The sequence below is a fragment of the Protopterus annectens genome, chromosome 8.part0, assembly GCF_019279795.1.
Source record: "Protopterus annectens isolate FY-2018-M chromosome 8.part0, PAN1.0, whole genome shotgun sequence".
In the NCBI taxonomy this organism is placed as follows: Eukaryota; Metazoa; Chordata; order Ceratodontiformes; family Protopteridae; genus Protopterus; species Protopterus annectens.
In genome coordinates this window covers 526,866,338-526,879,236 of record NC_056741.1, presented here as the reverse complement: position 1 = coordinate 526,879,236, position 12,899 = coordinate 526,866,338, and the positions used below count along the sequence as shown (strand labels likewise).

General features: G+C 39.7%; 1 protein-coding gene across 1 annotated transcript in view; it reads left to right on the top strand.

Moving 5' to 3' along the window:
- Window positions 1-12,899, top strand: part of PRUNE1 (prune exopolyphosphatase 1) — a 564,173-nt gene that overhangs the window by 540,361 nt on the left and 10,913 nt on the right. Inside the window, exon 7 of the mRNA XM_044080032.1 lies at window positions 11,535-11,693. Coding sequence (XP_043935967.1) covers window positions 11,535-11,693 — 159 coding nt within the window. The remainder of the gene's footprint in view (window positions 1-11,534; window positions 11,694-12,899) is intronic.

Here is a 12,899-nt window from a genome sequence, read left to right as displayed (position 1 = left end):
TACCTTTGCATGGTACTTTGCAATTAAAGGCTGTTTAGTGCCTGCAATTAATTTATCCTTATTAACAAGGAGAGTTGAGTGCTTTTATCAGTTTAAGGCTTCCTAGTGCTTTCCAGCAGGTATTAGAGCAAGTGCTAGTCACAGGGATGCTTAAAGGTAAGATTAAAAAAATGCACACTGCAGATCCTTCATTTCTGCCAAAAGTGATCTCTGAAATGTCCATTAATCAAACCATTGAATTGCCAGTTTTCTTCCCCAATCATTCAAACAAAGGAGAGTATTGCCTACAAACCCTAGATATTCACAGGCAAATTCACTTCTACTTGAACAGGACTAATGCCTCTCGTAAATCAGACCAGTTATTTTTGGCCTATTCTGGACCTAGATTAGGATGTGCTGTTGCTAAGGTCACATTGGCTAGATGATTGAAAGACCTTGTGACCTTCATTTATACACAACGTAATATTCCATTGCCTACTACCATAAAGGCTCATTCGACAAGGTCGGTGGCAACTTCTGCTGCCTTCCATGCCAGAGCTTCATTACATGACATCTGTGCAGCTGCAACTTGAGCTACGCCTCATACCTTCATCAATCATTACAAATTGGATTTGGCCTCCAGGGGAAGAGCATCTTTTGTTTCTATGGTGCTCAGGAATGTCCTTCCATGGAGCCTCCCAGGAATAGAGGTAGCTGGGGACTGTGTCCCATACGTATTGAATGAATGAGGATTAACAATATCAAATAAAGAAGTTATGTCTTACCATAACGTTCCATCTGTATTGTTGATCCTTGTTCAGTCATTACGACCCTCCCTCCTTCCCCCTCCTGTAGCTTCTAGTGGATCTCACCATCCGGTTCTTTTAAGTCATTTGACCAGAGGTAGCCTCTACCTTCCTTTGACTTGCAAACTCAATCTGAGGTAACGGAGAGGGGAATTCTGGGTAAGAGTTTAGCTCGAGAAGTTTGTAGTTGACGCGAGCTTGGAAGATGGCCGGCTCGGTTCCAAGGTCGGAACCGATACCCATACGTAATAACTGAGTGAGGATCAACAATACAGATGGAACGTTATGGTAAGACACAACTTCTTTTACTCCAGCAGAGTTTTAATGCGCAGGTAATACCTGCTGAAATATGAGTCTGCCGCTTTACAGCAACATATTAAGCTGCCGTGAAGCTCAGACATTTAAAAAGTAAATTACTTCCATTTTTATGCTCGCTAAGTAGCATTTTGCTCTTTAGGGAGCATAAAATTAAAATAACGTAAATAAAATAAAGTGTATGTTTGTGTTGGTGAGAGATAATCAAGTGACTATGCTAACTGCAGTAGGCTATCCTGCATCACTGATTCTTCAAATGTTAAGGGTTCTGAAAACTCTTTATCCAGCATTAAACAAATAAAAATAATATTTTGATTACACAAAACAGCAAAACTTGGAGGGAGGGGGTGTTGGAGCATGAGGTGAAGCAGCCAAACCAGGGACAATAACGTGTGCCTGTCTGTGTTTATAGAATTTAAATACTTAATGTAACTTGTATGTTAAATGTAAAAATACTTCAGCAGTTCTTGCATACACTATAGCAAGTTGGAAACTTTAGGTGGAGGAACTGTTTTTATGTCACAAATATATAGAGTAAAAAAAATGCAAAATTTAACAGCCTATTCTGTAAGTGCAAAAATGCCCAACAGGGTTTGTTACTGTATAATTAACACCTTCAGCGCTGAGCCTCAGAACCATATATGCATTATTTACTCAGTAGCACACAACCTGTTGGGCATTGATTGCTTAACAATATTAATGTGTTTATCTCCGCTCCCACGTCTATGACCCTGAAAGAACAAAGCCTGTTATCAGAAAATTAATGAACATTGTGTTTTAGCAGTACTGATGCTTTGCAGAGCAATATTTTTAACTCATCACAAAGCCACAAGAGGTAGTGAAAAAACATGGATGATTACAAGGCTTGAAGTGGCAGTCCTCTAATCTAGGACAAATGCATATTAGACTGTCTGTTCAAAACAACATTTATAAGCTAATGGCAATTTTGAATTGCTAAGTAAATCCCTTGATGTCAGGACTGGGGCTGGTGTTTACTAATAAGAGCCTGGTAGCTGGGTGGCCCATATATCTCAACCAGGATAGGCACAAAAAAGTGTTGTAGAGCCACTTTGTTGGATCATCACCCAAAAGGTAGAAGCTGAGGGTCAGGAATGACATCAATCAAGTGGAAGACAGGCTCCAGACCTAGCTCTGGACCCTAGCAGCTAGCAGTAAAATGGAATGTCACCTTTAGAATAGATTCGCTGCAGCTAACTCTATGTGATGAACTGTTATACTTGAAATAGGCTTGAATGGCCTCCTTGAGAGGGTGGATACAGTCTAGAGTGAGAACTTGCAAGGTATAATGGTTGATAGATTTAGTAGCCTTCAGCTTCTTATGATCATATGTGTAATGGTGAGTGTGGAAGAGAGGTGAAGAAGAGAGTACAGGCAGGTGTGGAAGAGAGGTGAAGAAGAGAGCACAGGCAGGATGGAGTGGGTGGAGAAGAGTGTCAGGAGTGATTTTTGAAAGACGAGTACCAGTAAGAGGGAAAGGGAAGGTCTACAAGAGGGTAGTGAGACCAGCTATGTTATATGGGTTGGAGACAGTGGCATTGACAAAAAGGCAGGAGTCAGAGCTGGACGTGGCAGAGTTAAAGATGTTAGGATTTTCACTGGGTATGACGAGGGTGGACAGGATTAGGAATAAGTATATTAGAGGGTCAGCCCAGGTTGGAAGGTTTGGAGACAAAGTCAGATTGGCAAGATTATGTTGGTTTGGACATGTGCTGAGGAGGGATGCAGAGTATATTGGGAAAAAGATGCTAAGGATGAAGCTGCCAGGTAACAGGAAAAGAAGAAGACCTAAGATAAGGTTTATGGATTTGGTGAGAGAGAACATGCAGGTGGTTGGTGTGACAGAGCAAGATGCCGAGGACAGGAAGAAATGGAAACAGATGATCCGCTCTGGCGACCCCTAACGGGAGCAGCCGAAAGAAGAAGAAGCTTCTTATGAGCATATATTTAAAATCTGTCACTGATTTTTGACTTTTGTCCCTTATTATTTTTTTAATTTGTCAGTGATTCTTGCATAATAGGTATTATTTTTATCACAGTCAGATGAGGTGTACACAACAAAATGGTTGTAATTGCTAACATGGAGTTTTGCGGATGAACAGTTAACCACCTAGTTTCACAAAACTAATATACATTTGTGTGAAATAAGTTGAAATCCTTGTGGGCTGGGTACTGTTTATGTGAAGCAAAGTTGAAATCATATAGCTCTTGACTGTTCCCAAGTTGCCTGAATGCCTCTGATTTTGCATCATAAAGTTTGTGGTTTTCTCATAGATTTATAGATTTAGTACTAGGCTAACTGCTTCTGTGGGTCATTGTAAGCTTAGCCAATTACCTCATGTGAGGATCAATCCCTGCACCTTGTGTTTGTAGGGTAAACACATTACCATTATGCCAACATGGCAAATTGTTAACAATTGCAGTTACAAAATAACGAAAAAAAAAACTTTTGAGTTTGAGATTTCATTTTCTTCAGAAAATACTTAATGTGGGAGGTTGGCGTAATGGTTAAGGTGTTTACCTTACAGACACAACGTGCAGGGTTGGATTCTCACATGGGGTAGTTGGCCTTCATGGGCAGTTGACCTAGTACCAATCTATGAATAATGCAAGAAATTTCTAGCAACTTTAAGTATACAGTGGATATAAAACGTGTACACACCCCTGTTAAAGTCCCAGGCTTTTGTAATATAAAAAATTACACCACAGTAAATCATTTCAAAACTTTTCCCACCTTTAATGTGATCTGTAACTTGTACAATTCAGTTGAAAAGCAAACAAATCTGTTAGGGGAAAAAATATAAAAAATAAAAAACGTACAATAAGCTGGTTGCATAAGTGTGCACACCCCTAAACTAATACTTTGAATGCTGTAATTAAATCAAAAGGTGCTTCAACAGTCTTCTTGGGTGCACACCTGCCATCAATTAAAGAGACTCTGATTAATCCCAAATAAAGTTCAGCTTAGTAGGATTTTCCTGACATTTACTCTGTTGCCTGCTACAGCAAAAGCCATGGTTCGCAAAGAACTTACAAAATATCAAAGGGAATCTCATTGTTGAAAGGTATTAGGAAAAGGGAACAAAAAATGTTCACATATTGGATATGTCATGGAAAACAGTGAAGACAGCCATCAAAAAGTAGAGAAAATATGGGACAACAGTGACATTGCAAAGAACTGGACATCCCTCCAAAATTGATGAAAAGACAAGATGAAAACTGGTCAAGGAGGCTGCCAAGAGACCTACAGCAACACTGAAGGAGCTGCAGGAATTTCTGGCAAGTACTGGTTGTGTACTACATGTGACAACAATCTCCCGTATTCTCCATATGTCTGGACTATGGGGTAGGGATTTTAGGGTTTTATGGGTAGGTTTTACCCGGCTGCAAAGGGACTTAGTTAAGGAACTTTCTAGCTTGGTCCCGGGGTCCATGCCTAATGAGGAATGGGAGTGTGTTTCCTCCAGGCTGGCCACCCTACATTCCCTAGCCAATGCATCCATGAGGCTTATCTCGCTCACTCTGCGGAGGGTACCTCAGGAGAAACCGGTTCAGGTATTGCCATACAGCGTCATACCTGGATGAGGCTGTGCGATTTAACAGAGCCCTTCAAACAGTCCTTCATTAATGCCTCCTTTGATGGCTCCACCTTGTTTGGACCCACAGTACGTGACACTTTGACTCCGAGTGAGAAAGATGGTAAGACCCTGTCTGCCGTCGGGATCCATTTTTCTACTCCACAACAGACGTTCTATAGGAACCACCGTGATTTCGCTGGATCCTTTTCAGGACACTCAGGGAGACTTTTCCCCCCAAGGCAGAAGTTAGGATACTCACCTGAGTTTGTGTGTGTGTGTGTGTGTGTGTGTGTGTGTGTGTGTGTGTGTGTGTGTGTGTGTGTGTGTGTGTGTGTGTGCAGAGAAAATAAAACTGACCTGAATTTTAAATGAGCTAAAGCTAGCGTGGCCTTCATTAAAATGCCATAGTAAAAATGCAGTGTTTAATTACAAGTCACAGTATTGCATAATTCATTGTAAATGTACTTTATTTTTATTTAAGCAACTATGCTAGAAGTATGATAGGCAACTGTGCTAGAAGTATGATATGTTTGCACAATCTGATGCAAAATGACATTGTGCATATTGCACAAAGAAAGAATGGCCAGATAGAAAACCACAACAGGAAGAAAACATGACAAGACAAAAACCACAGCAGGAATCTGTTCCTTAGCTACTGACATTTCTTGTGCAGTACAGTACAGTGAGCATTTAACTACAGATACTGACACTAAGCAGAGAGTAATGCCTGATTGGAAAAAGATCTTCATAGTTCATTAAACACGGTACATAAGATGCATGACCTCATTGACCCATTGTAATCTATGACTGTATGGCTGATAGCCTGCTACTTGTGGCACTCCTTGTGTTTACTTATTTATTTTATTTATTTAAATTTGTTAACCAGGGTAGAGCACTAATCCATGTGGGCCTGTTTCAAGGTCAGCCCGGGTCTGAAAAAAACACAGAAATACAAACATTTATAATTGATATAGTACAAAACAGGAGACTGAGTATTTCTCTGTACTAATGCTGACTGACGTTTGTAGAAAAAAAGGTTATTCATAAGAGGTTATTAATTGAAATTGTCTGGTGGGGTTGTTCAAAAATGAATAGCATTTGATAGCAGTATTATCAGTCAGCTGTAACTGAGTGTAGAAAATATGACTGTCTTACTAGTTTTGTTAAAACAGATTTTAGTTTTGCTTCCTCTTCTGCCTTCATAAGGTAATAAATGGACATTGGTATAGTATTAATTAGTCATTTACTGCTCAACTGACTGAGAAGGAAAGAAATGGTAGGAATGCATAACCAACTGCTTTAATATCTAGAGAGTTAAATAAAAATAATGTTACAACATGAGATTAACTGACTCTCAGAATGTGTGTTATTTACCACAAATATTTGCTTCAAAATGGATTATATTCACTTTTTTGAGTACAGTTGCAATTTTAATGTTGACAAAGTGTATGACCACTGATATCAAAAGTCAAGAGTATAATGTTAGACTTAAGCAGAAGAATATAATGTTAGAAATACACAGACGTTACATCAAAGACATTGTTGCTATGTAAGCCATTTGCTAATCTGTTTAAAACATGATCGTCAGTTATTTTTTTTAGATCAAAAATGTTTATCAGCCTTAGCTATTATAGTGTATATTTGCCCCTGACACAGTCAGATTTACATTACTGTTCCCAGTTTTCTCTTTACATTTGTGGAGTAGTACAAAAAATCGAGCGTTTCCTAGCATATGTAGTATCTAATACTTCATTGCCCTGTGTACCAGAAGGAAAGCTATTTATTCACTGTACTTGGTCAATGCCAGTTTCAAGAATTTTGCAGAGCCTGAATATGTTCTAGAAATGGAATTGGTTCTCACAATAGTTTCTGTATACAGTGATTAACCAACTAACACTGTAGCCTGGTTAGCCAGGAGACTGTTAGAAAACGGATGTCCTGTGCCTTCTCTGGAATAATGCATTAGGGTTATGGGGAACTGATGTACTAGTTTAAATAAAATGTAACTTTGCTGGTTTGACAAAATTCTCCCAGTAATGCCAAGTACTTTCACTACAGGAAATGGGGGGGGGTTGTTAGTCAGGGCACTGCCTTGTACTGACAAATAAACATAAACCATATTTTATTTATGAACCATATTTATAAACCATATTTTTTATGTTTTGCCCTGCTTTTAGCTGCTAGTAATACCTCTCTCTCTCCCCCTCCAAAGCCCATCTCTATTGTAGCTTATTTTAACCATACAGCACTGGGTTTGCTTCAAGTAAATCTACTTGTGTAGCTTGAGGCCAGTGTCCTTTTGTAAGCTTACTTTTGCTCATATTTTATTTCTTTTTATTTTATTTCTGGTGACTATACCTTTAGAAACGTTATATCCTTGTCTCTCAAGCTAGTTTTCCCTATCCTTTTGTGATTGTTTCTATGATTTCATCTTGACCAGGGTGCTAGCCAGCTCTTGCCCTCGGGCTCACTTCGCTCCCCTACCCTACCCCCCATTCCCACCCACCACATTACAATTACCTTTATACCTAACTATCCCTCCCCTTCCTGTCCCACTACAATTCCACTTCCTGCCTATTGCCACAACCACCTTACTAATCTGTCAGTCTTGTCAATACCACTTCCTCTATACCACTGTCTCTCTACCTACTCTATCTGACCATATTTTATTCCAACATGTATTATTTTCTAATATCTTCTACACTACTCCGTATTCTCTCTATCTCCACCTCTTACCACTCCAATCTCTCTGACCCACTCCTATGTTCACCAACTTCTGACTCATACAACATATATCCAACTACTTCATCTTTTACGATCTCCCCTAATCTCTTTACTACCTCTACCTCAAGTCTATATAAACTATCCATAATACAGGTTTTTAAACCTTCCCACAAAGCTAAGCCAAAACTATACAAACTCCATCTAGCATCTACTACACACTCTCTCCTTACTAAAAACCTACTTTGTTCTGGAGATATCCAATCCAACCCTGGCACCTCTTCTCTCCCCAAAACTACCTCTACACTGCCCCCATCTTACTCCTCTTAACAGTCACCAACCTCAGTCACAACAATCATCTCCATCCAAATACTTAACTATTTACTCATTGAATATTCAGAGTCTAGTAAATAAAGTCATTGAGCTGCACTCATGGATAGCTCTCAATACCCCTCACATCCTCTCCCTATCTGAAACCTAGCTCAAGCCACAAATCTCAAATAGTGAAATACTCCCACCAGGTTAGAATATCTTCCGATCTAATAGACCTGTAAAAAAGGTGGTGGCGTGGCCATCCTCTACTCAAACATTCTTAACCTCTCACCATACCCTTCCCCAATTCCTGACTTCCTCCCAACTGAAATCATCATCCTTAACTGCCATCTGAATCCCTACAAAAAACTTGCAATTACTTCTATCTACCTTCCTCCTGGTAACAATCTGCCCATTCTTGAAAACATCCTATCCTGGTTTTCCCACAACATACCATATGAGACACTTACCCTTGGTGATGTCAACATTGATTGTTCCAAACTCACAACTGACTCCTCCCAACTCAGTATCCACCTACATGGCTTCCACCAACTTATAACATCTCCCACTCGTTTCCATAAAAATTCCACTTCCAGCTCCATCATAGAATGGATCCTTACCAATTCCCCCCACCAATACCACAATCCCACCACCTTACCTGACTCCCTCAGTGATCATCTCCCTACCACCATCTTAAGACACTACTCCCATATTCCTAAACCCCACCTTATCAGAGACTGTTGAAAACTATCAAATTTCAATTCATCCCAATTTAACTCCATTTTCCACAACATAGATTGATCCATCCTAAAACACCTCCCCCTAAACAATGCTGTAAGCACTTTCAATAGCATCTTCATGAATACTCTAAACTCCTTAGCTCCCTCTACGAAGATCAGAGTAAAATCAACCCATGGTCCCTGGTTCTCCAAAGAGACTAGGTCCCTTATGAAACAAAGAGATCATGCTTGGAAAACCTGGACTAAAACTAAACAACCACCTTTTCTTCAAAAATACAGGCAACTGAGGAACCTTGCAAAAAAACATACAACTAATGAAAAAAAGTTATACTATAGCTCTGCTCAGCTTAACAAATCCAATCCTCGAAAAATTTGGTGAACTCTCAACAACATCCTCTATCCTGGAAAGCCCTCTAATCCCTCCCCATACCCTAACTCTTCCTCTCAGGAAACAGCCACCCTCCTGAATAAACACTTTATCTCTTCCATCCAAAATCTGGTAACCTCTAAGCCAAACTCTACTTTGACACCCACCTCTCCAAGTCCCACTAACACAACTTTGTTTTCTTTTGAACCAGTTCCCATTACTTACATCAAATCTCTACTACTCCAGCTAAAACCTTGCTGTCCTTCCACTGACAGTCTAGCTCCTACATTCCTCAAACTTGCTGCTCACTCAGTTGCCTATCCTGTATCTGTACTAATTAATTGATCTATTCTGGAATCAACTGTCCCCACCCTTTGGAAATCTTATTTCACTATCCCTCTTCATAAAGGTGGAAACTCCACTGACCCCTCAAACTACCGAAACATTGCCATTCTGTCCCCCCTCTCCAAGATATTAGAAAAATGTATTCACTCACAGCTTCTCAATCACCTCTTCACACACCACTTACTTACCCCTACCCAACATGGATTTCGTCCTCACCACAGCACCACCACTGCCCTCCTCTCCTTCACTCATATCATTGCAGAGGCCCTAGACAACAATAAACGTATTTCCTGTCTCTTCCTAGATCTCTCCAAAGCCTTCAGTACTGTATCTCATCCTTTACTACTATCCAAACTCGCAAATCTCCACCTATCCTCCTCCACACTTGCCTGGTTTAATAGTTACCTATCTGGCAGGGAAAAATCTGTCAAATGGCTCTCATCCTTCTCACCTTTCCTTCCCATCTCCACTGGTGTTCCCCAAGGCTCCATCTTGGGACCCCTTTTGTTTTAACATCTTCACCAATGATCTTTACACCTCATGCAAAGAATCCACCCTTATTCAGTATGCCGACGACTCCACACTTATATCCATCTCAAATAACATTCCTGAACTACACTCCCTGGCCCAACAGGCCCTACTATCCACTGAACAATGGCTCTCACAACCTATTGATCCTAAATCCCAAAAGACCAAACTCCTACTTTTCCTTCCCCATTCTCTTTCTCATCACAAAACCTCCCTTTTTATTACATCTTCTAACAATACCAACATCCGACCTGACACCCACACAAAACTCCTAGGGGTCATTATCGAGGACGAACTCAAGTTCAACCTACACATACTCCAATGTATAAAAAAAAAACAAACCAGAAACTAGGTCTGCTATATCGGAACAAAAAATTCCTAACCCCTGAATCTAGACTTACCCTGGGCCAGGCACTCCTCCTCCCTTCCCTCTTATACACCGCCCCAATTCTTACCAATATCCAGGCCTCCATTCTAAACAAACTGCAACAGACTTACCATAAAATAGCCAGATTCATTACTAATACCCATACAACTCACACCACTGCATTTCTTTAAACTCTCTTCAATGGCTTGAACTTCCCCAGTATCTGCTATCTTATCAATTTCATATGCTACACTCTATTCTTTATAAACCCTCCTTCTGTCCATCTCTATCTTTCTTAGTCTCCATCTACATCCCATCCCAGACCCTCCGTACTTTTAACCAACAATTACTTGATATCTACCACCCAGAAAGGTCAGTAGGCAAACTACTCTACAAACACTCCCTTGCCCATGCTTGGAACAAACTTCCCCTTGACTTACGTTCAATCTCCCACACCTCACACTTTAAAAATGAACTAAAAGCTTATTTTCTCAATTCCAGAACCTGCCCTTGCCATGACCCTACCTAGTCTTCCTTCCCTTTATGTACCCGCAAAAGGACCATACTTAGTACCTCATTACATCTCTCTCTCTCTCCAGTGTGTCTACTATGCATTTGCACAATTTTATACAAACAAAACATGTTTATTGTTGACCTGTTGAACTATATCAATGTAAAATTGTTACTTAGCTTCTTTTTAATGCAATTTTAACATTATGCATATAACCCAACATATGTGAATCGTTTTGCTATAACTGCTATTATATCAGTATTGTTTAAAATTGTACTTATTTTAAAATGTATTACTGGAGCTTTTCTCCTCGGGTCTCCACTGAAAATGGGCCACAAGCCCAGTTGGACAAACCCGGTTAACAAATGTCAATAAATAAATAAATAATAAATTGGGCAAATTTATGTAGTTGCTGACTGGCCTCCAGAGCCATCCAGTTATGGGGTATGGGGGAAAATTGAGAAAGTTTCCCAAAAAAGAAATAAGTGAATATATGTTTACTTTTCAAATTTGCTGTGATGACCGTTTCAGTTTGGGCTTACATCAAATACATTGCTGGGGGTCTTGAATCTTTTGTATTCAGTTGTGTGTTACATTTTTCAAGTCTTGCTGCCTGTCTGTATCTGGTTTGCCTGCAGTTTATTTTGCTTTATATGCATGCATTGCAACTGCTTAATCAAGAACAGTGAAAGCACTGAAGGAAGGGACCCACACCAAGAAGTGGATATGGTTGATCTCAGACTATTAAAGGGAACACCAAGCCCCCTATGGCTGCTTTTCACCTAAGACCAGATCAGAATGTGCATTTAGACTCCCCCTGGAGTGAAGGTAATTTAGCCTGCAACAGAAAATGCTTCTTGGTTCGTTTTAACGATAGTTTGCCTTATTGTTCTGTAGTTATACAGAGAATACACATCTTACAGTGTTTATTTTTGTCCCCGCCTCAGGTCTTCTTGAAGAGACCAGCATTACAGAAGGAGATAGGCGAGTTTTGCCAGAAACATGGCTACAACATTCTAATAGCAATGACAATTGCGTTTAATGAAAACAATGAACCCTTCAGGGAGATTGCAGTGTACAGCCGCTACACTGATATCAGAGACTGTGTAAGTATATTCTAGGTGTTTTGCAGATCTACATTTTTTTAATTCACTTTTGTAGGGTAGGCATATAACAAACTTTTTTTTGTACAAATTGTATGGGTGGATGAATGAATGGTTTGAAGTGCAAAGCACAGATTTGTTTTAGGGTCTGTGGACTGGTACGAGACTCTTATTTTAGCCATGACCCAGACCCATGTCACAGTACAAGCTTTTAACAGCATAAGTAAAAAGTGTGATACATAAACTGGTAGAACAGTGAATATTTTGGCAGTATACATGTAGTGCACCTAAATAACAAGGGAGTTATTGTGATAACAGAGCGGAGTATTCTTAAGGTATGTAATCTGGATGTATACAAGAGTTACATAGAATGAAGTGAACCAGTGTCATAGTGAAGGTAAATGGAAAGAAAGTAAACTAATTAGAAGGACCATAAAAATCAAGGCTTTGAAAATGTGTGAGAGAAGGAATATTGAACAGAATTGTATTTATTTATATTTGAACCGGGTTTGTTCCCTGATCAGTACTGTCCAGTTTCCGGCTCAGTCCAGGTGAAATACAAAGCACTTCACAAACAAAAAACAGCGAAATGTAAGCAATAACAGAATAATTCAGAGTAATTACTTGTGGAAAAACTGTGTATATACATTCCAGTCAACAAGCACAGTGCAAGGCACAATCAAGCAGCAAGTAATGTACAATATATGCATTAGGTTCTAAAGTGGCTCAATCCTCAGTGAATCTTGAGAGAGGATAAGAGACTTGGTAATGAGATAGGTTAGGTGCTATGTCCTGTGTCAGGAGCTTTTGGCTTGGATGAAGAAGTGCTTTTTGAATTGTATTCTGAACTTGGAATACATTTTGATTTCTTTAATATCAATAGATATTAGTTTGCCAAAGAATCGGTACCTGAGAAGAGAAGGCATGTGCAGTGCTGTGGAATTGGTTCTAGGGGTAAAGAGAGTTGATGTAGCTTGTGAGTGGTGTCTCAAGTTGTATGAGGATGTTTTTTCATGAAGTCTAGCTGTAGGGGGAGTAAATGTGTGGAGATGGAGTAATTTGTAGAGATGGTATCCTAAATGTAGGTAAGATCTTTGTTTTATGGGTAGCCTTTTGACTTTTTCTAGGGTGATACAGTGATGCTCAGAGGAAGCTGAATTTATAATGAATTAGCAGATGCTGTTAGAGATGGTCTGCATATAAAAAAAA